General features: G+C 39.8%; 1 protein-coding gene across 1 annotated transcript in view; it reads right to left on the reverse strand.

Annotated features, from left to right (window-relative positions):
- Positions 1–26,210, reverse strand: part of LOC133578065 (RNA-binding protein Musashi homolog 1-like) — a 119,796-nt gene that overhangs the window by 9,629 nt on the left and 83,957 nt on the right. Inside the window, exons 7-11 of the mRNA XM_061932216.2 lie at positions 20,942–20,990; positions 11,290–11,372; positions 4,762–4,879; positions 4,347–4,427; positions 3,870–3,926 (exon numbers count right to left, since the gene is read on the reverse strand). Coding sequence (XP_061788200.1) covers positions 3,870–3,926; positions 4,347–4,427; positions 4,762–4,879; positions 11,290–11,372; positions 20,942–20,990 — 388 coding nt within the window. The remainder of the gene's footprint in view (positions 1–3,869; positions 3,927–4,346; positions 4,428–4,761; positions 4,880–11,289; positions 11,373–20,941; positions 20,991–26,210) is intronic.

Raw genomic sequence — 26,210 nt, forward strand, 5'->3', positions numbered from 1 at the left:
TCTCAGTGACATCATGCACAAAAGTGCACTAATAGCTTGTTTTAAAATGTCTCTGACAATCTTGCACTTTCTGTTTTGAAATGACATGAATGTTTGTGCCACTGCTTAATAACTCTTTAATAAATACACTTTTACTTGTGATTTCCCTCTCTGCATGAAAGTTTAAAAGTAGCATATATTAATGCAGTATGAAGAAGAATGTTTTAATGTAGACACATAGAATCATCATACTGCTGTGATTATATGCATCAAGTGTTCATTCAAGGCTAAGGCAAAATATCCACATATATATGGTGTATCGTGACATGGCCTAAAAATATCTAGATATTAAAAAAAGGCCATATCGCCCAGCCTTAGTCGGCAGGGCCGGCCCATGGCATAGGCCGTATAGGCAAATGCTAAGGGCGCCGTCCATCAGGGGGCGCCACGCCAGTGCCACAAATGTTGGAGAGAAAAAAAAAAAAGTTGGTACTATTATTTCTACATACAAAAAATAATCCCACGTTAATCAAAATGTAAAGTAAAGCCTATTTAATAGAAATATTATTTGTTACAACATTACGCCCCCCCCCCCCCCCCCCCCCCCCCTCCACGGTGCGCCCCCTCCCTTCCCGTATCATGACTCTTTTTGGACGTCACCACATCAAAAAATCAACACAAGATGTCAAAACGGCCAAAACTGTCAGGTGCCCAGGGAAGAAAAAAGAGAAAAGAAGAGGAGGAGAAACGAGAAAAAGACAGAGGTAGCAGGTAGGTAACGTTAGCCTACATGAAATTATTTGGCTCTTACAGAATGTGATAGTAACCTGAGTTTTTAGCATTAAGCTAATGTTACATGATTCGGCAATTGCTAATCAATAAATAGCTAGTTCTGTTTTAACGTCGGGTTAATATTGTGGAGGGGGCTAAATTGTTATGGAAAATAATAATGTAACGTTAGGTAATTACAGTACTCCCACCTTACATTCCTCAGGGACATTTGTATTAGATCTTTTAAGCAGGTGTTTTTTGTTTACATTGTTATTGCCTTCTGGTTAGCTAATGTTTGCCCTGCAGGTAATAGTCACTTTTCCACCCCTTTATATATTAGGTATAGTTGTAAGCCTAGTTGTTAAAGTGCACATCAATAATGTTAATTAAGCAATATCACATGAGAGGGAATGCTGTTTTTTAATTTAAGCACTGCTGTGATTCGGTTAAAGGTAATCATAACATAACATTCTCATATAATATATGATACTGTTACTTTGCATTCTGCTATTCAGCATTTCACTGTAATGATGACAATAAATTGAATCTAATCTAATTTGCATATCAGTTAACATCATACATATATCTCTTTGGTTTTTCATCTATATTATATCATTTCATTTTATTCCTGGAATCATATGTTTTTATTATTAAACTGTAATACTCAATGGTGTCACATACCGTATTTTCCGCACTATAAGGCGCACCTAAAAACCACAAATTTTCTCAAAAGCTAACAGTGCGCCTTATAACCCGGTGCGCTTTATTACGATTCATTTTCATAAAGTTTAGGTCTCGCAACTACGGTAAACAGCCGCCATCTTTTTTCCCCGTAGAAGAAGCGCGCGGTGCATGCTGGGATATGTGACGTTTCATTTCCATTTGTGTGTTTATGTAAAGACCCCAAATGGCTCCTATTAAGTGTGTTGTCTGTCTAATTATAAATAATGCAGACGAGGCGTGTTAACTGAGTTCTCAACGTTTTCTCACAGCGTGCTCATAACCACATTCGAACTCCCAGCATACAACATCGCTTCTCAGGGCTACTGCGCATGCTCGTAACTATCGTTGCATGCTGGGTAGTGTAGTTGTTATATTTGCTAGCTCATAACAGCACATTGAGAGACACGCTTACGCGCTTAATTCAATACTCGCCGTCATTCCGGGTGGATTGACAAAAGACCTCCAGCCGCTAGATATTGGTGTCAACAGGGCATTCGAAGCTAGACTGCTAACTGCGTGGGAACTTCTCAGGGCTACCGCGCATGCTCGTAACTATCGTTGCATGCTGGGTAGTGTAGTTGTTATATTTGCTAGCTCATAACAGCACATTGAGAGACACGCTGACACGCTTAATTCAATACTCGCCGTCATTCCGGGTGGATTGACAAAAGACCTCCAGCCGCTAGATATTGGTGTCAACAGGGCATTCGAAGCTAGACTGCTAACTGCGTGGGAACAATGGAAGACAGAAGGCGAACACACCTTCACTAAGACGAGGAGGCAGCGCCAGACGACGCCAACATCTGCCAGTGGATCGTAAATTTGCCCAACTTTTCACTTCGGACACCGAAGACGAAGGATTTACGAATGAAGAATAACTTCAGAAAGTGAGTGCTATGTTTATTTTGTGTGTTGTGACATTAACGTTCGAGCAACATTATGTTGCTATTGCGCTGCACTATTTTGAATTTTACTATGTTTGTGATTGCACATTTGCGTACATTTTGGGAGTGAACAGAGTTGTTAGAACGCTGGTTTTTAATATATTATTAAAGTTTGACTGACCTATCTGACTGTTTTTTTGACATTCCCTTTAGCGCAGCGTAGGCGCGGCTTATAGTCCGGGGCGGCTTATTGGTGGACAAAATTATGAAATATGTAATTCATAGAAGGTGCGGCTAATAATCCGGTGCGCCTTATAGTGCGGAAAATACGGTACTCCTCTCTTCAGATGCACTGTTGAAGTTTCTAAATCCCACCCCTGGGCCATCTACCACATCTACCGCTGCTGCCTCCACTTCAGCAGCACAACCCACCAGTGATGTAGCATTAGCAGCACAACCCAGCAGTGATGCAGCAGCATCAAGCGGTCTTCCTGTTGCCTCTACCTCAGCAGCACAACCCACCAGTTTTGCAGCAGCAAAACATACAGCCATCTCTTCACTTGATGAGAGATTTCAGAGCCTTGGAGAGGTGAATGACAAGTTTGGAGTACTCCTCAATTTCCACAACTTACAAAAAGAAGAGCTGCTACAGCCCTGAGTACTACTCTGACCCATGACAGCCAGCTGGACATTAATGGCACAGAACTTGCAATGGAAATGCAGAATTTCCCACCATTGCCATCAAAGAACATGACAAACATGGAACTCTTGACCTTCCTGCATGAGAAGAAGCTGGCAGAAATGTACCCCAACATGTGGGTTGCTCTGAAAATCTCTATTAAAAAGCACAAATAGAGAACTCCGTAGGATCCCCTTTTTTGTAATATAGTTGTTAAAGTCATACTGGTTTGATATCTTGTTTTGTGCAGTGCCTTATTTATATTGTATTTTTAATTTATTTTATGCAACTTGTTGACACGTTTTATTTTGTGTTTATGTATGTAAAAAATATTGTATTTCATATATTCATTTTTTATTTTTTGTATTCATTTATTTATTCATATTGTTTTTTAATCTTGTTAACTATTCTGATTGTTAATTTGCTTTCTTTAAGTAAAAAAAAAAGGTCAAAGACAAAGCTATTCGGTTTCTTGTGAGTATATACACTTCACTGCCGATGTGGGGGGGCGCCACCTAAAATCTTGCCTAGGGCGCCAGATTGGTTAGGGTTGGGCCTGCTAGTCGGTACCTATAAAAGTACCAAATTCGGTACCTATCTCTAATTGTGTGATATCTGCAACTTATTTAAAATGGTTATAAAAAACAAAAAAAGTACAGTAAGCTATTGTTGGTTAAAGATTAGACAGATAAGCTATATATTCTAAAATATAGCTCTCATCTTCTAGATGTCACAGTGGCTCCCAAATGGATGCGATGCAAAGGAAGGGCAAACAAAGCTGATCCAGTTAACATTTGACTTTTTGCCATGAAATATATTCAGTTCCCACTAACCTGCCAGCTCAGCGGGGTGGGAGGATGCCAGGAGGGGGGTCCTCTCTAAATGGAATTCTAGAAATAGAGAAGGTCAAGAGAGGGAGAGAGAGAGAGAGTCACAATCCAGCAGCCTGGTTCTAGAGAGAGCCACATGACCCTCGTTTGAAGGCGAGGAGAGCAGCAAACATCTATTGTGGGGACCGGCAGGAAGGTTGGGAACAAGGAGGGGCCGTTTAGCTAAGGGACACACGTGCGTTACATAAGTTCCTAAAACAACGGAGCAGATCCAAGTTCAACAGAGAGAAACTTATTGAAATTTGAAACCATAACAGAGAATACTTGAAGTAAGCGGCACGCCTTGAGGTTGCTAGAAATGTGTGCACGGTCTTTGTAGTTGCAACACAACTGTATCCACTGCATGCCACAACCCGCATCCTTTCTTCTCGCCCTTTGGCTTATGCAAAGTGAGAAAGGGGGTGTAGAAAGTACACTCACCTGGGAACTGGTAGGCGTAACCAGGCGCGATTCCAGAGTAACTGCGGCTGGTGTAGGTGGTAGTCTGGAAACCTGGGTAGCCTGTTAGCACAAGGTTTTATTAATTGACTGACAACATTAGCAATGTACACAAACTGGGCTTTTGTCACATTTGATATGAACCTAACATTTACTGTAGAAGTCAAACTGCAAAACTATGCATGCTGTCCACTAGAGGGAAGCAAACAACTGCGAGTTGTCTGCTTGAAGCCCTGACCTGTCACTTAAACCAGGAAGCACTTTCACATTCTTTAATATTTCATAAATGTATCTTTACTTAAGGAAGCGTGCACAAAGATGTTAATATTCAAGCCAGTTATAGAAAAAGGCCAAAAATACATAGACTTTGCACGCTAAATCAAAGAAGATGTCTTACCAAGCATACCGATACCCAACATGAACGCGTCCATGCCATAGGGCATCACTCTGGATCGACCTCGGGCTGAACTTGTAGGGGTCATCACCTCTTTGGGCTGCGCTTTCTTACACTCCACCTGCAGGCACGGCAGGGAATACAAGTTTAGTCATCTGACGAGAAAAATTCACTGCTTATAACTAGAGATGTCCGATAATATCGGGCTGCCAATATTATCGGCGGTATCGGTTTCAAAACTATCGTATCGGTTTCAAAAAGTAAAATGTATGAATTTTAAAACGCCGTTGTGTACACGGACGAAGGGAGAAGTACAGAGCGCCAATAAACCTTGAAGGCACCGCCCAGTCACATAATATCTACGGCTTTTCACACACACAAGTGAATGCAAACGCATACTTGGTCAACAGCCATACAGGTCACACTGAGGGTGGCCGTATAAACAACTTTAACACTGTTACAAATATCCGCCACACTGTGAACCAAACACCAAACGAGAATGACAAACACATTTCGGGGGAACATCCGCACCGTAACACAACATAAACACAACAGAACAAATACCCAGAAACCCCTTGCAGCACTAACTCTTCCGGGACGCTACAATATACACCCCCCCGCTACCCTCCAAAACCCCGCCCACCTCAACCTCCTCATGCTTTCTCAGGGAGAGCATGTCCCAAATTCCAAGCTGCTGTTTTGAGGCAGGTTAAAAAAAAAAAAAAGCACTTTGTGACTTCAATAATAAATATGGCAGTGCCATGTTGGCACTTTTTTTTCCATAACTTGAGTTGATTTAATTTGGAAAACCTCGTTACATTGTTTAATGCATCCAGCGGGGCATCACAACAAAATTAGGCATAATAATGTGTTAATTCCACGACTGTATATATCTGTATCGCTTGATATCGTAATCGGTAATTAAGAGTTGGACAATATCGGAATATGGGCAAAAAAGCCATTATCGGACATCTCTACTTATAATTCTTACCTTTTGAGTGAATTGCAAATAATTAGCTACCGTATTTTCCGCACTATAAGGCGCACCTAAAAACCACAAATTTTCTCAAAAGCTGACTGTGCGCCTTATAACCCGGTGCGCTTTATATATGGATAAATATTAAGATTCATTTTCATAAAGTTTCGGTCTCGTAACTTCGGTAAACAGCCGCCATCTTTTTTCCCGGTAGAACAGGAAGCGCTTCTTCTTCTACGCAAGCAACCGCCAAGGTAAGCACCCGCCCCCATAGAACATGAAGCGCTTCTTCTTCTACTGTAAGCAACCACCCGCCCGCGTAGAAGAAGAAAAAGCACGCGGATATTACCGTACATTTCCTTTGTGTGTTTACATCTGTAAAGACCACAAAATGGCTCCTACTAAGCGACAGGGATCCGGTTCATGAAAAGACGCAATCTCTCCATCCGCACACGGATTACTATTTCACAGCAACTGATATTCCTGTGAACCGCACTGTGGATACAACGGGAGCACATACGGTGAATATTCGCACCACAGGGAATGAGAAGTCATCCTTCACTGTGGTTCTAGCTTGCCATGCTAATGGCCAGAAACTTCCACCCATGGTGATATTCAAAAGGAAGACCTTGCCAAAAGAGACCTTTCCAGCCGGCGTCTTCATAAAAGCTAACTCGAAGGGATGGATGAAGAAAAGATGAGCGAGTGGTTAAGGTAAGTTTAAGTTTACGCGAAGAGGCCGGGTGGCTTTTTTCACGCAGCTTCGTCCATGTTGATATACGATTCCATGCGCGCCCACATCACGCTGGTTTTTAATATATTATTAAAGTTTGACTGACCTATCTGACTGTTTTTTTGACATTCCTTTAGCGCAGTTAGATGCGGCTTACAACACGGGGCGGCTTATAGGTGGACAAAGTTTTGAAATATGCCGTTCATTGAAGGCGCGGCTTATAACCCAGGGCGCCTTATGGTGCGGAAAATACGGTACTAATCAGATGAATCACAGAGTTCAATCAATCAATCAATGTTTACTTATATAACCCTAAATCACAACTGTCTCAAAGGGCTGCACAAGCCACAACAACTTCCTCGGTTCAGATCCTGTTGTGGATTCATTGAAATTATGATATATGTTTCCTTTTTAGTCCAGGTTTTATTTTGACAAGAGCAGCAAGACTGAAGAAGGGAATATATGTGCATTTTACGTGTTTATCAAACACCTTTTAATATGTTCACATTAATAAAAAAAGAAGAAACATTTATCCACATTAATGTGGACCTGTGACTCCTTCTGTGTTATAAATGAGCTACACTATTTCAAGATGGAAGTCCTTTAGTAAAAAAAAGAAAGTCCTTCCTGCAGCAGTTCTGTCATGTTTGGGTTTTTTTTTAATCTAATTTCCCATTAAGAGGGCCTTTAGAAGAAAAAAGATGTCTTCATATATTAGCCGCACAAAACTATAAGCCGCAGATATATATTAGTACGTTGTGAAATGAGATATTTACATAGAAAGAGTTTGAAAATGTTTATTTACATCCCTCAATTCTTTACAAATGGTGCCTGTAACACGGCAGTAAAACGGCTGATCAAACAAAACAGAAAAGTCATTGATGTATTTATCCATCCTCGATGAGATGAAGAAGATTTTCTCCTTTTTTAAGATGTTGATCCGAATTCTTCGTCATTATACTTTGTAAACATACCGTATTTTATAAGGAGCACCTTCAATAAATGGCCTATTTTAAAACTTTGTTCATATATATAAGGCGCACCGCATTATAAGGCGCATAGAATAGACGCTACAGTAGAGGCTGGGGTTGCGAGACCTGTTGTGGCTCAATATTGGTCCATATATAAGGCGCACTGGATTATAAGGCGCACTGTCAGCTTTTGAGAAAATTGGAGGTTTTTAGGTGCGCCTTATAGTGCGGAAAATACGGTACTTTGAGTTTGAACAGGTTCCTAAAGTGGGTCATTTAAAAATAATTTATTTCCTTAATCCAGTCCATAATTTAGCTACTAGCGAAGAAAATTCCATAGATTAGCCACACCTTTGTATGAAAATCATGGTTCAAAGTTTGGGAAAAAAAATTGCAGTTTATAGTCTGGAAAATCATGTTATTAGCATCTTTAATTAGATTAGTAATGATGATGGATTAAGCAGCATTAACACAATTTATACAGTATAGTTCTACACCAGTATACAAAATTCTAGAACATTTTGATAGGCCTGCTATCTGTGCCCTGAAACTCTGGCCTTGGGTCAATCGAAGCCGGCATACTTCTAAGATGGCGCCAAGTATCCAAATTCATGATTTTTAGGTATAAACATTCAAAATGAGCTAAAAAGCTAGCATAAAACATTAGCATGCTAATACAAGAGACGTTAGCATACTTCAAAGAGGGTGCCAAGCATAAAAATTAAAACATATTAATTTCACTGGCTTCCTGTTCCACTCAGGATTGAATACAAAGTCTCCCTACTAACTCACCAGTGCCTCCATGGAAATGCCTCCCTCTACCTCAAAGAACTGCTCACCCCCAACCCCTCTACACGACACCTCCGCTCCGGACAGGCTAACCTCCTCCAACCTCCGAGGACAAAGCTACGAACAATGGGAGACCGGGCTTTCTGCTCCGCCGCTCCCAGTCTGTGGAACGCTCTCCCTGACCACCTGAGGGCACCACAGACTGTAGATGTTTTTAAAAAAGGCTTAAAAATCCTTCTTTTTAAAAAACAACAACTTTTTTTAGATATATGCATACTAGTTCTAGCTATTAGGCTGTTCTAGTTTTTATTTATTTATTTTTTTTTTATTATCTTTTTTTTTTTTTTAATATACTGTAGCACTTTGAGGTTGTTTGCTCAATGGAAAGTGCTTTTTACAAATACAATCTATTATTATTATTATTATTATAATTTAACATTTAACGGTAATGAACATTAACTGTTAGCATACCTGCTCCGCCGCTCCCAGTCTGTGGAACGCTCTCCCTGACCACCTGAGGGCACCACAGACTGTGGATGATTTTAAAAAAGGCTTAAAAACCCTTCTTTTTAAAAAAAAAACTTTTTTTAGATATATGCATACTAGTTCTAGCTATTAGGCTGTTCTAGTTTTTTTTTTTTTTTATTTTTATTATCTTTTTATTTTTTTTAATATACTGTAGCACTTTGAGGTTGTTTACTCAATGGAAAGTGCTTTTTACAAATACAATCTATTATTATTATTATTATTAGTAGTAGTATAATTTAACATTTAACGGTAATGAACATTAACTGTTAGCATACCTGCTCCGCCGTTCCCAGTCTGTGGAACGCTCTCCCTGACCACCTGAGGGCACCACAGACTGTGGATGCTTTTAAAAAAGGCTTAAAAACCCTTCTTTTTAAAAAAAAAACTTTTTTTTAGATATATACATACTAGTTCTAGCTATTAGGCTGTTCTAGTTTTTATTTTTATTATCTTTTTTTTTTTTTTAATATACTGTAGCACTTTGAGGTTGTTTACTCAATGGAAAGTGCTTTTTACAAATAAAATCTATTATTATTATTATTATTATAATTTAACAATTAACGGTAATGCACATTAACTGTTAGCATACCTGCTTGATAGCACCGAGTATCCCAAACCCCCATTTTTGGGATTAAACATATTAAATTAGCTGAAGAGATAGCATTACACATTAGCATGCTAAAATAAAAGACGTTACCATTCGTCCAAGATGACGAAAAGTATCACAATTCATGATTTTCAGGTTTAGACATACAACGCAGTTTAACTGTTAGCATACTTGCTCGACAGAATACTTGTGGAAACGGCCGCTCCGACCGGCCATCAGGCCAAGACTAAACGTTGAACGTACAATCTTTTAGCCAGGGTCAAAGTAGAGAGTGAACAAAATGAGATATTAAGTGAAAGTATGGCTGAGAGGAAACGTGGTGTACCAATTCAGTGCGCCTGGGGGTACCTATTGAATGGGGCCAGAGGACTTCTTTTCCTGAACAGAGTCGCTATGTTAACACGAAATGTTTCAAAAATGAAGTACTGCTGTAGGCCCTATCTGGACCTTTCCGACAATATAAGATATGTCTGGGTTTGTTGGTCGGTTCGTCTGGCATTGATTACGAGAGTTTAGGACGGAAGAATAATAACAACATGGGAAAGCGCAGCAGGCCCATAATTTTAGATACAGCTTCTGTATAAGTTAAAGTCCCAACGAGATAGACCTATTTATTAGGTGGTGTGACACTAACCATCTTATTTTAAATGTGACCAAGACACAGGAAATGGTTTTGGAACCGAGGAAAGTGACTGACCATGAGCCAGTGGTCATCAAAAATCAGGAAATCACCCAGGTATCCTCATATAAATATTTAGGGGTTCATATTGATAATCTTCTCTGCTGGAAGACACATATTGACAAACATAGACTGCAACAGAGGCTATATTTTTTGCGAAGATTAAGATTGTACGGCGTAAGCAGCCACATCATGATGATTTTCTACCGTGCCATTGTAGAGAGCACCTCATGGTTTGGCAACCTAACCGTTAAGCTAAAAAGCAAACTGGCCGGCATCTATACAGAGCATCTATGAGCAGGCAGTTAGGAAAAAAGCTAAGAAAATGATTTCCAACTCACAACATCCACTCTTTCCTGAATATGGAACCCTGCCATCAGGGAGAAGACTCCGGGTCCCACTATGCAAATTTAACCGCCTTAAATTATCATTTGTCCCAGCCTCCATTAAGCTGACCAACAATGTGCAATAGAATTGTAATACATAGGTTAGCACTTTTTTAGCACATAGCACTTTAGCACATAGCACTTTAGCACACAGCACTTTATCCATGAGCTCTAGTGCAATGCACATTGGTACTTTATCTTTATTGCCATACTGTAGATTTTATGCCTACATCAAAGTGCCACCTATGTCTATCAAGCTCCATGTTCTGATGTTTAAATGTTAGTTGTATGGTTGTGGTTGTGTCTGTGCTTGTGTTTTTGTTCTGTTGTTTTTGGGTATGTTAAGAAAGCAATGATGCACTGTGCCCAAGACAAATTTCCCCGCGGGGACAATAAAGTTGAACCTTGAACGATTGTCACACACACACACTAGGTGTGGTGAAATGTGTCCTCTGCATTTGACCCATCCCCATGTTGAGGATGGGAGGTGAAGGGAGCAGTGAGCCGCAGCGGGCGCCACGCTCGGGAATCATTTGGTGATTTAACCCCCAATTCCAAGCCTTGATGCTGAGTGCCAAGCAGGGAGGCAATGGCTCCCATTTTTTCATAGTCTTTGGTATGACTCGGCCGGGGTTTGAACTCACGACCTCCCACAACAGCCGGACACTCTAACCACAATGGATGGAAGAATAATAATACAAGTTGAGTTCAAGCAATAACAACATGGGAAAGCACAGCAGGCCCATAATTAATAGCCTTCTGATATTATCTTAGTGAAGGCCGAAGTTTAGATACAGCTTCTGTATAAGTTAAAGTCCCAACGATTACCTAATGAAGTGGCATTTGTGTTCCTCTTGCCTACCATTTTGTTGTTGATCTCATGGAAGTGGATCTCACACACTTTCTCCACCACATCTTCATTCTCAAAGGTGACGAAACCAAAACCTGGAAGACACAAAAACTCTGTCGTTATGTCAAGAACATAAATCTGGTGAGTACCATTGTAACAAAAACAATATAACCTTGCTACGTATCTGAGCTCTGATGAGCAGATCTAACAGCGTCGTGTCGGGAAATGAGATCCAATCTCGCACGGAGGAACAAGACTATTACAGGCTGATGACACGGACAGGAATAGACTGGACAGGAGTGACCGCCGTCCAACAGACTTTACCTCACCTTTCATCACAGCAGAGAAGCAGCAATGTGAGACAGAGCTCACATGGCCCGTCAGCTGTTGTGCTGCTTCTTCAACACCTGAAATCATCTCCATTTCCCACTCCACTCATCTACTGGTTGTATTCAGTCACCTGACTTTTGAACTGAAGTGTTGGGCCACCAAACCAACACGGCTACTGTGCCGCGAACTGTCTGAGTACGCAAGGGGCCTAGATCTTACGCTAAAAGTAGATATTGTATTGAACGTTTCGGTACGGGGGTTCCGGTTCGGTTCGGAGGTGTACCGAACGAGTTTCCACACGGACATATTAAGTAGCGTAACGCACGTTGTGTAAACAATGCACACCGAGGCACAACACACGGCATGCTAGCAGCTAACGGGCTAGGATAGACTGACCATACGTCCTCTTTTCACCGGACATGTCCTCTTTTGCGGAGCTGTCAGGGCGGAGTTTCTTAAATGCCTCAAATGTCCGGCATTTTGAGTTAGGGTTGCGTGTATTTTCAATGTACGTTCGGGGTTAAGAAGGGGTTAAAAACAAAACAAACAGCAGCATTGGTGAGGGAGAGGCAGAGACAGAGAGAGAGAGAGAGTTATGATAAACGCGCATGCGTCGCCAGGCTCTGCTTTTTATCCATAGATTTATCACATTTAATTGTTTATTATCTATAGCAGGGGTGTCAAAAGTGTGCCCCGGAGGCCATTTGCGGCCCACAGCTAATGTTTTAAAGGCCCACGGCACAATCTAAAAATACTATTAAAATTAAAGCTGCAAGCAGCGTTGGTCGGGCCCGCGTATTTGGCAGGTGCTAGTCCTAAGTGTCCCAATACTTTTGTCATGTTGTAGTCCTAAGTGTCCCAATACTTTTGGCAAGTTGTAGTCCTAAGTGTCCCAATACTTTTGTCCAGTGTAGGTGTCCCAATACGTGTGTCCAGTGGTAGTCCTAAGTGTCCCAATACTTTTGTCCAGTTTTAGTCCTAAGTGTCCCAATACTTTTGTCTAGTGGTAGTCCGAAGTGTCCCAATACTTTTGTCCAGTTTTCATCCTAAGTGTCCCAATACTTTTGTCAAGTGTTAGTCCCAAGTGTCCCAATACTTTTGTCCAATTTACGTCCCAAGTGTCCCAATACTTTTGTCCAGTTTTAGTCCTAAGTGTCCCAATACTTTTGTCCCGTGGTAGTCCGAAGTTTCCCAATACTTATGTCAAGTTTTAGTCATAAGTATCCCAATACTTTTGTCAAGTTTTAATGTGAAGTGTCCCAATACTTTTGTCCAGTTTTAGTCCTAAGTGTCCTAAAACTTTTGTCCAGTTGTAGTCCTAAGTGTCCCAATACTTTTGTCCAGTGTAGGTGTCCCAATACGTGTGTCCAGTGGTAGTCCTAAGTGTCCCAATACTTTTGTCCAGTTTTAGTCCTAAGTGTCCCAATACTTTTGTCTAGTGGTAGTCCGAAGTGTCCCAATACTTTTGTCCAGTTGTAGTCCTAAGTGTCCCAATACTTTTGTCAAGTGTTAGTCCCAAGTGTCCCAATACTTTTGTCCAATTTACGTCCCAAGTGTCCCAATACTTTTGTCCAGTTTTAGTCCTAAGTGTCCCAATACTTTTGTCCCGTGGTAGTCCGAAGTTTCCCAATACTTATGTCAAGTTTTAGTCATAAGTATCCCAATACTTTTGTCAAGTTTTAATGTGAAGTGTCCCAATACTTTTGTCCAGTTTTAGTCCTAAGTATCCTAAAACTTTTGTCCAGTTGTAGTCCTAAGTGTCCCAATACATTGGTCCAGTTGTAGTCCTAAGAGTCCCAATAGTTTTGTCCAGTGTAGGTGTCCCAATACTTTTTTCCAGTGGTTGTCCTCAGTGTCCTAATACTTTTGTCAAGTTTTAGCCACAAGTGTCCCAATACTTTTGGCAAGTTTTAGCCACAAGTGTCCCAATACTTTTGTCCAGTGTAAGTGTCCCAATACTTTTGTCCAGTGGTAGTCCTAAGTGTCCCAATACTTTTGTCAAGTTGTAGTCCTAAGTGTCCCAATACTTTTGTCCAGTGGTAGTCCTAAGTTTCCCAATACTGTTGTCTACTTTTAGTCGTAAGTGTCCCAAGACTTTTGTCAAGATGTAGTCCCAAGTGTCCCAATACTTGTGTCCAGTTTTTGGCTTAAGTGTCCCAATACTTTTGTCCAGTGATAGTCGTAAGTGTCCCAAGACTTTTGTGTAGTGTACCAACCTTGTCTGCATTGTGTGGGCACGCTGGTGCATCCTGCTTTTAAGCAGCCATTAAAAAAAAACAGCAGCGCAGCAGCATCAGCGCAGCGGTTCTTTGAAGGGTCATAAAATCAAAAACGGAGCAGGTATCAAAACGCTCATCTGTACTTTTAATCACAAGGGTTCAATCTCTCTCCTGTATTAGTTTGAAGCCGAAACAACAAACGTGCTCAGAGGAGATAATGTTTGAAGAGAGGTGACCGGTTTTTACAAACATTTTGTTTTGAAGGGGGAATAGCAAACTTCCTGTAGATTTTTGCTTAAGGATGTCAATGAATGAAATGTAGGTCTAAGTGAGACCTACATAGAGGTATTAGTTTCATGTCTCTCCAACATTCCCAGTGCAAGTTACAGGCAGTTTTGTCATTTTTTTCTTACGAGGAGCAGTTATTTCTGCATTTTATTCAAAAATTGCGCTAGAGCGCAATTTTGAGATTTGGGGTTAGGTTTTTTATTAGATCGCAATTTTTGCTAGTCCTGATGTGTGCGTTCAGTTTGGTGAGTTTTGAAGCATGTTAAGGGGGTCAAATTGCAGCTCAAACAGGCAAAAGTGACTGTTTTTAGTACTTTTTTGTCTTGAAGGGGCAATTGCCAACTTCCTGTTGATTTTTGCCCGAGAATGTACAATTATGAAATCTAGGTCTAAATCAGACCTACATAGAGGTTTTTGTTTCATGTCTCTCTGACCTACCTAGTGGGAGATACAGGCAGTCTAGTTTGTTTTTTTTCCTTAGGGGGCGCTAGAGCGCAATTTTGAGTTTTGTGGATCGGTTTTTTTATTAAAAGGCAATTTTCGCAGGTCCTGATGTGTGGGTCAAATATGGTGAGTTTTGAAGCATGTTAAGTGGGTCAAATTACAGCTCGAAGAGGCGGCCGGTATAATAATAATACAACCTTACAAATTCAATAGGTCCTTATGTCCCATTGTATAAGGACTCCCTTTGGGAGTCCTTATACAATGGGCCATGCGGGCCCTAATAAACAAAAACATAACTAAAGTGAAATAAAAAAGCTTAAAGGTTAAATGTCATTTAGAAAAAGTTGCAATGTTGACTAATAAAATAAAGCTGGGTTTTTTTTCTTTCAAACTGTCATTGCTCAAAACATAATATTGAATCAAAATCAATGTTATTATGAACTATTGACCTATCCAAGGTTCTGATTACTTCACATCAAATATTACACTAAGAAAAATATTTTTGGTGGAAAATTTTGCAAAATTTGGTAAATAAATAACCCAAAAATGTATATTTTGTTGTTCTCTTACTGTATCAAAAATGAACCAAACTATGACCTCTAAACCGAGGTACATACCAAACCAAAATTTTTGCGTACCATTACCATACCTGCCAACTTTTGAAATCAGAAAAACCTAGTAGCCAGGGTCAAAATGATTGATTGCATTCAGACAGGTTAAAATGTTGCTAAAACCATCACTTTTCTATCAGTCACAGTGACTTTTCAAAACAAAAATATTACAGCAAAAATCATATGGGTTGATTGACATGTTTATTCTGTAAGCTAACTTCAATAGTTTGACATTATTTTGACAGTTAATGCCAGTTATCCTGTCAACCTTTCACAAGACTTCGATTTGTTGATTGAAAGTATAAACAGTATAAACACTTTTTACAGTAAACAAATGGTAAAATAGTACTAAACAATTCCATTACAAAAAAAATTGGTGTCATTATTAACTTTCTGTCCAAGCTTGTATAATCTACTGCCTTGTTCAATTGTAAAAAATATTCTGTGCCTAAAATTCACATTTCTATCACAATTATCATACTGTAAACATGGTAAGCTAACTTCATTAAAATTAATAGTCCTGTCAATAGCATGGAATTACAATTCAAATGTAGTTTTTTTGTAAGCCTTTCAAAAGAATTCAAAATATGAAAAATTAATGAAAATTAATTTAAGCCATCAGACACTTGAAAAGTGGCACATCACATCTCTAATGTAATCATTTGAACTTTTCAACAGAAATAGCACTGCAAAAATATTAAGGACATACTTCTGTATTTTGGTAGTTATGCTGTCAACATTTAACAAGATTTCTTCAACTTGGACTTGAAAGCATAAATAGTATAAACACTTTTAACAGTATAACAGTACTAAACAATTCCAATAGATAACATTGGTGTCATTACCTTTTTGTGGCTAAAATCCAAATTTAGCAACGGCATTAGACTTGTGTTTTTTTGTCCCAACGTGGTCTTTTACATCGCTAATTCCTCCGTGTCCGATCGAAAAATCTTGTCTGCACAAGGTGCAATTCGCGTAGTTTTCACCCTTTTTGGAACGGATAATTATTCCCGGATAGGCTTTTGAATATTCTTCACGGAATGACTGCAGTTTTCTTTTCGGTTTAAGACTCGTTTGCGATTTTTCTCCGGCTGATTCCATGATCGTTCGCTCGTTTGGAAACAATGGCAACAGGTGCCTCGTGCTTGGCAGCGGTGCTATAAATAGCCTCGCGCATGGCATTCGGAACGGCTCGATAGGAAGTTACGGGAAGCAGTGTCGATTGTCATTGTTGTTACGCGATTTCGTGAATAAAACTTAAAAATAAATAAATAAATTTAATTAATGAAAAAACGTATTTTTTATCACTGCAACCGTAACCCGGAATAGGTTGATGAAAACCGTACTAATTACGGGAAAACCGGAGTAGTTGGCAGGTATGCATTACACCCCTAGTAGATACGAGTAAAAAAAAAAAAAAGCAAACTATGCAATGGAATCTATCCCTATATGTTATCAAAAGGAGAATTGTCGAGTGATCTCAAGGATTATCAGTCAGTCACGTTCCCAGACATGTCAAACTATCCGGTGCTACAGACGTCATTCTACACGACAAAACAGATGAAAACTTGAAAAACCATGTAGGTCTACAACTTCTTTGTGTGTGACTGGGTCAAGGAAATTGGCATCAAGACTCTCCCGGTTAATCGTGTATGGTTTTTACTCGGGTGGGGTTGCATTTCAGGATTTAGCCATGTTTGTTGCTGCGCGTGTTTTTCCCCAGTATGATCAAAAATATAGAGATAAACATTGTGTATGTGCTGAAAGCTTCATTTATGATTGCTGCATTTGATAAAAGCTTAACTCTTTTAGGTTTTGCTCACATTTGATTTATTTTATTTAGACTTGAGTTGATGCTTTATGAAACACTTGTAAGAAATATGCCTTTTAAAAACTCAGAAACAAGACAAAATACAAATAGTAACAAGGTAATACTTAAATGGGAAATAATAAACGTTAGAAGTATATTAAACAAACCCAGGGTTTTTTATTACCGCCACACCTTGAAAATTAGGTTGTTTGTGTACTTGAAAACAAAGTACCGTATTTTCCGCACTATTAGCCGCACCTAAAAACCACAAATTTACTCAAAAGCTGACAGTGCGGCTTACAACCCGGTGCACTTTATATATGGATTAATATTAAGATTCATTTTCATAAAGTTTCGGTCTCGCAACTACGGTAAACAGCCGCCATCTTTTTTCCCCGTAGAAGAGGAAGTGCTTCTTCTTCTACGCAAGCAACCGCCAAGGTAAGCACCCGCCCCCATAGAACAGGAAGCGCTTCTTCTTCTACTGTAAGCAACCACCCGCCCGCGTAGAAGAAGAAAAAGCGCGCGGATATTACGTTTCATTTCCTTTGTGTGTTTACATCTGTAAAGACCACAAAATGGCTCCTACTAAGCGACACGCGTATAACGCAACAGCGCTAGCAAGCGAACTTCACCTGGATGATTTTAAAGGTGGTGCTTCTTGGTGTTTCCGGTTCATGAAAAGACGCAATCTCTCCATCCGCACACGGACTACTATTTCACAGCAACTGCCTAAAGACTTTCAAGAAAAGCTGGCTACTTTCCGTGCATATTGTAAAAACAAGATAGCTGAAAAAAAGATCCGGCCAGAGAACATTATCAACATGGACGAGGTTCCACTGACTTTTGATATTCCTGTGAACCGCACTGTGGATAGAACGGGAGCACGTACGGTGAATATTCGCACCACAGGGAATGAGAAGTCATCCTTCACTGTGGTTCTAGCTTGCCATGCTAATGGCCAGAAACTTCCACCCATGGTGATATTCAAAAGGAAGACCTTGCCAAAAGAGACCTTTCCAGCCGGCGTCATCATAAAAGCTAACTCGAAGGGATGGATGGATGAAGAAAAGATGAGCGAGTGGTTAAGGTAAGTTTACGCAAAGAGGCCGGGTGGCTTTTTTCACGCAGCTCCGTCCATGTTGATATACGACTCCATGCGCGCCCACATCACGCTGGTTTTTAATATATTATTAAAGTTTGACTGACCTATCTGACTGTTTTTTTGACATTCCTTTAGCGCAGTTAGATGCGGCTTACAACACGGGGCGGCTTATAGGTGGACAAAGTTTTGAAATATGCCGTTTATTGAAGGCGCGGCTTATAACCCAGGGCGCCTTATGGTGCGGAAAATACGGTAATACTGTATATTGTAGCCCCCAGAAGCAATCGCACAAAGTCCCACGCTATTTTGCATTTTTATTACAAATCTTATAATAACAAACGGCACAATTCCAACAGGTTTTACCTCCCGTGCTCACACTTTCATCTTGTGAGTCCCAATTTCCCCGGACACACAACACTTCCTCATTCTCCACCAATCACTTTTCAGGCACAGACTGTGTTTTGCACATATGGAAAAACTGACACGATCATCAAACATTAACGTTAGCTGGTCATTACAGTATGAATTGATATATATAGCCTATTACTTCCGCACTGTTGACAAGTAATGTATCGAAAACTTGACCACCGAAAAAAGAACCGGATGCAAACAAAACTCACAGTCTGGAGTGTTGTCAGCATGTCTGTGATTTGGGTGTGATTTATATATATATATATATATATATATATATATATATATATATATATATATATATATATATATATATATATATATATACAAAAACTGACACGATCATCAAACATTAACGTTAGCTGGTCATTACAGTATGAATTGATATATATAGCCTATTACTTCCGCACTGTTGACAAGTAATGTATCGAAAACTTGACCACCGAAAAAAGAACCGGATGCAAACAAAACTCACAGTCTGGAGTGTTGTCAGCATGTCTGTGATTTGGGTGTGATTTATATATAAGTATATATATATATATAAGTATATATATATATATATATATATATATATATATATATATGCACACATACATACAGTATTGCACATATACCCGCGGACAGCCATCTACAAAATGTGCAAATATTAAGAGGGCAGTGGCGACTTTTAAATAGAGAAAGTGAAACTAGAACAACAGCGCGAATTAAGTGTGACGTCATGCTCGTTTCAGCTCTCTTCTTTCGTCAGGGACATGGAGGGACAGAAGTAGAGTCTCTAAACACGATTACAGTCTATAATAACACCAGAAAAAGATGCTAGATTTGTTGCTAGTTGTTTTAATTGAAAAAAAAAGTCATAAAAAGTCTGTAAACACTTGAAAAAAGTACCTTGTACAAAAAGCAGCAACAATTGAAAATATGGCAATACGATTAAAAAATATATCTTAATGCTAACAAAGCATTGAATGAGAAGGTGTGTCCAAACTTTTGGCATATATATATATATATATATATACATATATATATATATATATATATATATATATATATATATATATAGCCCTGCGATGAGGTGGCGATTTGTCCAGGGTGAACCCCGCTTTCCGCCCGAATGCAGCTGAGCCGAACAGGACAAACGGTAGGAAATGGATGGATGGATGGATTGTGTGTGTGTATATGTGTATATATATATATATATATATATACACACACACACATATATATACATACATACACACATGTGTATACATATACATGTGTGTGTATGTGTATAGACATATATATATATATAAATATATATATATATATATATATATAAACACATATATGTATATATAAATATATATATATATATATATACACACACATGTGTATACGGTACATATACATGTGTGTATATATTTATATATATACACATACACACACACATATATATATTTATATATATGTGTGTGTATGCATATATATATATATATATATATATATATATATATATATATATATATATATATATATACACATATATATATACACATATATATTTATATGTGTGTGTGTATGCATGCATGCATGCATGCATGCATATATATATATATATATATATATATATATATATATACATACACACACCTGTGTGTATATATATATATATATATAGAGAGAGACATGTGTAATATATATATATATATATACACACACATGTGTAAATATATATATATACATACATATACATGTGTAATATATATATATATATATACATATATATATATATATATATACATACACATGTGTAATATATATATATATATATATATATATATATACATACACATGTGTAATATATATATATATATATATATATATATATATATATATATACATACACATGTGTAATATATATATATACACATGTGTAATATATATATATATATATATATATATATATATATATATATATATATATATATATATATATATATATATATATATATATATATGTGTGTGTGTATATATATATATATATATATATATATATATATATATATATATGTATATATAAGGTAGATCACCTGGACTTGGTCATTTAAAAAGTATCTGGCCTGCTGTAAAGGTATGGGCACCCCTGCTGTAGATATAGTCCCTTCCTTCTTCTCTTTCCTAACCTCCTTATGCCTCACTTGTCTCATTAAGTTCCATCCTCTCCCGGAACCATCCTGACCCTTTATTGCGACCCTCAGCGGGTGCAGCACTTCATTCTCGCTGTGAGAAGACAGAGATAAATGTAGGTGGGGGGGGCGGGGGGGGGGGTGACGAGGGAGGAAAAGTGCATGAATATGATTAGAGGGTCCACCTCTCCCTCGGGGACATCTCATAAGTTCCATTCATTCATGTGTGTGTGTGTGTGTGTGTGTGTGTGTACAGTACGTGTGATGTTGTGTGTACGCACCTCTGTGTCTGTTGGTTGTTTTGTCAAACATAAGCATGGCGTCATCGACCTGCGGGAACAAAGCAAAGTCTTGGATGGGCTTGGACATTAACACACGCACATCGTTACCCAGCATGGGGTGCCATTGTCCCTCTTTAGCAAGAGGGGACAACAGATGGAGAGAGAGAGAGAGAGAGAGAGAGAGAGAGGGAGGGGCGACAGGTGACAAAGGAGGAACAAGTGATGTGTGTGTGTGAAAAATTAAAAAAAACACTCTTTATCTGACAATCTACAAGAAGCATGAAAGATCAGAAGACACTTGAGGAAATTCGTCATTGCTCCTTTCATTGCTTCACCCACTGTCTTTCTCCACAAAATTGACAAATCCCTTGGAGACCTTGCAAAGAATTTCAATGAGAAGAACAACCTCATTTCAATAGTGGGGGGGAGGAGAATAGAAAAGGGGGAGAAATAACGCTGAATAACGTGGGGGATCAGAAAGTTTTGATGCGAGATAGAAAATTTGCTGACAAACACTTAGCATGTGAAAGGGAGTGAACAAGGGCCTTTGTCAACACGGACTCCTTTTCTTCTCCACTCACTCCACTGCCCTATTCATAGTCCTCCTCCTCCCGCTTCTCACCAACGACACCCCCTAAACCCTCCCCTCGCTGGCAGGAAAGTTTTGGAGTTTCAGCTCCAGTTCTTCAGTCGCTACGTTTCCATGCACTAAATTAGTCTCAAATAGTTTTTGTATTTTCACACCTACATGTGAAGTCCCAGTGTCCATGCACACTCTTTAAAGCGACTTACTTACGTAAATGACCGCCATAACCACAACACCAGGGGGATCTCCACAAACCACGTCAAACCCAGATTCCGATCTAACAAAGGTCTTAAAGGCCTGCTGAAAGCCACTACTACCGACCACGCAGTCTGATAGTTTATATATCAATGATGAAATCTTAACATTGCAACACATGCTTACTAAAGTGCAATTGTTCTGGACTATCTTGTGTCCCGACTGATTGTGTTCCAGGTGAAGGTTGCTATTGTTCTGGACTATCTTGTGTCCCGACTGATTGTGTTCCAGATGAAAGTTGCTATTATTCTCGACTATCTTGTGTCCCGACTGATACTGTTCCAGATGATGTTGCTATTGTTCTGGACTATCTTGTGTCCCGACTGATACTGTTCCAGATGATGTTGCTATTGTTCTGGACTATCTTGTGTCCCGACTGATTGTGTTCCGGATGAAGGTTGCTATTGTTCTGGACTATCTTGTGTCCCGACTGATACTGTTCCAGATGATGTTGCTATTGTACTGGACTATCTTGTGTCCCGACTGATTGTGTTCCAGATGAAAGTTGCAATTGTTCTGGACTATCTTGTGTCCCGACTGATACTGTTCCAGATGATGTTGCTATTGTACTGGACTATCTTGTGTCCCGACTGATTGTGTTCCAGATGATGTTGCTATTGTTCTGGACTATCTTGTGTCCCGACTGATTGTGTTCCAGATGATGTTGCTATTGTTCTGGACTATCTTGTGTCCCGACTGATTGTGTTCCAGATGATGTTGCTATTGTTCTGGACTATCTTGTGTCCCGACTGATTGTGTTCCAGATGATGTTGCTATTGTTCTGGACTATCTTGTGTCCCGACTGATTGTGTTCCAGATGATGTCGCTATTGTTCTGGACTATCTTGTGTCCCGACTGATACTGTTCCAGATGATGTTGCTATTGTACTGGACTATCTTGTGTCCCGACTGATTGTGTTCCAGATGAAAGTTGCAATTGTTCTGGACTATCTTGTGTCCCGACTGATACTGTTCCAGATGATGTTGCTATTGTACTGGATTATCTTGTGTCCCGACTGATTGTGTTCCAGATGAAGGTTGCTATTGTTCTGGACTATCTTGTGTCCCGACTGATACTGTTCCAGCTGATGTTGCTATTGTTCTGGACTATCTTGTGTCCCGACTGATTGTGTTCCAGATGAAAGTTGCTATTGTTCTGGACTATCTTGTGTCCCGACAGATTGTGTTCCAGATGAAGGTTGCTATTGTTCTGGACTATATTGTGTCCCGACTGATACTGTTCCAGACGAAGGTTGCTATTGTTCTGGACTATCTTGTGTCCCGACTGATTGTGCTCCAGATGAAAGTTGCTATTGTTCTGGACTATCTTGTGTCCCGACTGATTAGCAACCATCATCTGGAACACAATCAGTCGGGACACAAGATAGTCCAGAACAATAGCAACCTTCATCTGGAACACAATCAGTCGGGACACAAGATAGTCCAGAACAATAGCAACTTTCATCTGGAACACAATCAGTCGGGACACAAGATAGTCCAGAACAATAGCAACATAATCTGGAACAGTATCAGTCGGGACACAAGACAGTCCAGAACAATACCAACTTTCATCTGGAACACAATCAGTCGGGACACAAGATAGTCCAGAACAATAGCAACCTTCATCTGGAACACAATCAGTCGGGACACAAGATAGTCCAGCACAATAGCAACCTTCATCTGGAACACAATCAGTCGGGACACAAGATAGTCCAGCACAATAGCAACCATCATCTGGAACACATTGTGCTGGACTATCTTGTGTCCCGACTGATTGTGTTCCAGATGAAGGTTGCTATTGTTCTGGACTATCTTGTGTCCTGACTGATTGTGTTCCAGATGAAAGTTGCTATTGTCCTGGACTGTCTTGTGTCCCGACTGATACTGTCCCAGATGATGTTGCTATTGTTCTGGACTATCTTGTGTCCCGACTGATCTTGTTCCAGATGAAGGTTGCTATTGTTCTGGACTATCTTGTGTCCTGACTGATACTGTTCCAGCTGATGTTGCTATTGTTCTGGACTATCTTGTATCCCATCTTGAAGTGGCTTCTCATCACCACTTCAAGATGGCGGCCGAATTTCTCGCGTCACAGCAGCCAATAACATGTCTATGGTTATCCCCCTAATGGTGAGCTGCTATATCCATTGTACTTACATTGTTAATGAGATGCTTGAGTTTCTTGCAACCGAATGAAAAGGAAAAATGTTGACATTTACACAATGTTGTTGTGTAAATGAAGAGTTAATAGGCAAAAACACATTTTTGATGAATCTCTGGTCTGATAAATATTATTTTCAATGCAAAAAAAACCCAAAAGGGACAAATAACTCATGAAGTGTACCCACAAGGGGGGAAAATCAGCCTAATCAACCGCGGGTGGACCGTGTCTCGGTCACATGGCGACACAGGTGGAGAATGACTGCATGTCTATTTCCATTAGGCTGCAGCGGCACTGAAACTCAAGCCAGTGTAACGTGAGTGGCGGAAGCCTCGGGATGACCAGGCTGTCTGATTTCTAACCTTTACTTTGATGAACACGCTCGCCACTTAGAGATTGAGCGTGCACGTGTGTGTGTGCGTGACAATGTGTCCCCACCCTGCAAAAAGTGAAATCTAAGTAAGATGAAATATCTCAAATAAGGATGATATTTGCTTATTTTCTGTCTCAGAAGATAATTCTTCAAAATTATCGGTATCAGTTTCAAAAAGTAAAACCTATGACTTTTTTAAACGCCGCTGTGTACACGGACGTAGGAAGCGCCAATAAACCTTGAAGGCACTGCCTTTGCGTGCTGGCCCAGTCGCATAATATCTACGGCTTTTCACACACACAAGTGAATGCAATTCATACTTGGTCAACAGCCATACAGATCACACTGAGGGTGGCCGTATAAACAACTTTAACACTGTTACAAATATGCGCCACACTGTGAACCCACACCAAACACATTTCGGGAGAACATCCGCACCGTAACACAACATAAACACAGCAGAACAAATACCCAGAACCCCTTGCAGATGCTCGTTTTCATTGAGACAAATCTACCTCTCACACGTGATGACAAGGAGAAAAAGAATTACTGTATTTTCCGCACTATTAGCCGCACCTAAAAACCACAAATTTACTCAAAAGCTGACAGTGCGCCTTATAACCCGGTGCGCTTTATATATGGATTAATATTAAGATTCATTTTCATAAAGTTTCGGTCTCGTAACTACGGTAAACAGCCGCCATCTTTTTTCCCGGTAGAACAGGAAGCGCTTCTTCTTCTACGCAAGCAACCGCCAAGGTAAGCACCCGCCCCCATAGAACAGGAAGCGCTTCTTCTTCTACTGTAAGCAACCACCCGCCCGCGTAGAAGAAGAAAAAGTGCGCGGATATTACCGTACTTCATTTCCTTTGTGTGTTTACATCTGTAAAGACCACAAAATGGCTCCTACTAAGCGACAGGTTTCCGGTTCATGAAAAGACGCAATCTCTCCATCCGCACACGGACTACTATTTCACAGCAACTGCCTAAAGACTTTCAAGAAAAGCTGGCTACTTTCCGTGCATATTGTAAAAACAAGATAGCTGAAAAAAAGATCCGGCCAGAGAACATTATCAACATGGACGAGGTTCCACTGACTTTTGATATTCCTGTGAACCGCACTGTGGATACAACGGGAGCACGTACGGTGAATATTCGCACCACAGGGAATGAGAAGTCATCCTTCACTGTGGTTCTAGCTTGCCATGCTAATGGCCAGAAACTTCCACCCATGGTGATATTCAAAAGGAAGACCTTGCCAAAAGAGACCTTTCCAGCCGGCGTCATCATAAAAGCTAACTCGAAGGGATGGATGGATGAAGAAAAGATGAGCGAGTGGTTAAGGGAAGTTTACGCGAAGAGGCCGGGTGGCTTTTTTCACGCAGCTCCGTCCATGTTGATATACGACTCCATGCGCGCCCACATCACGCTGGTTTTTAATATATTATTAAAGTTTGACTGACCTATCTGACTGTTTTTTTGACATTCCTTTAGCGCAGTTAGATGCGGCTTACAACACGGGGCGGCTTATAGGTGGACAAAGTTTTGAAATATGCCGTTCATTGAAGGCGCGGCTTATAACCCAGGGCGCCTTATGGTGCGGAAAATACGGTAGACTAATAGTCTGGACTGAGTGAAGCTGTTTTTATACATGTTTTGTGCCTTTTTTCCACATGCACTTTAAAAGATGGTTGTGTTATCTACTAGTCTAGACTGAAGCAGTTTTTTTATTTTTGTGCCTTTCTTGTTTATATTTGCACATTTTTGTTACTCATACGAATACGTTAAGAACAGGACAGATTGAGCCCAGTTTATAGTATACTCTGGACTGAAGCTGTGTGCCTTCATTGTTTTTGTAGCTGTTGTTTTGAGGCATGTTTAAAAAAAATGATGCA

The sequence above is a fragment of the Nerophis lumbriciformis genome, linkage group LG38 (assembly GCF_033978685.3).
Source record: "Nerophis lumbriciformis linkage group LG38, RoL_Nlum_v2.1, whole genome shotgun sequence".
Taxonomy (NCBI): domain Eukaryota; kingdom Metazoa; phylum Chordata; class Actinopteri; order Syngnathiformes; family Syngnathidae; genus Nerophis; species Nerophis lumbriciformis.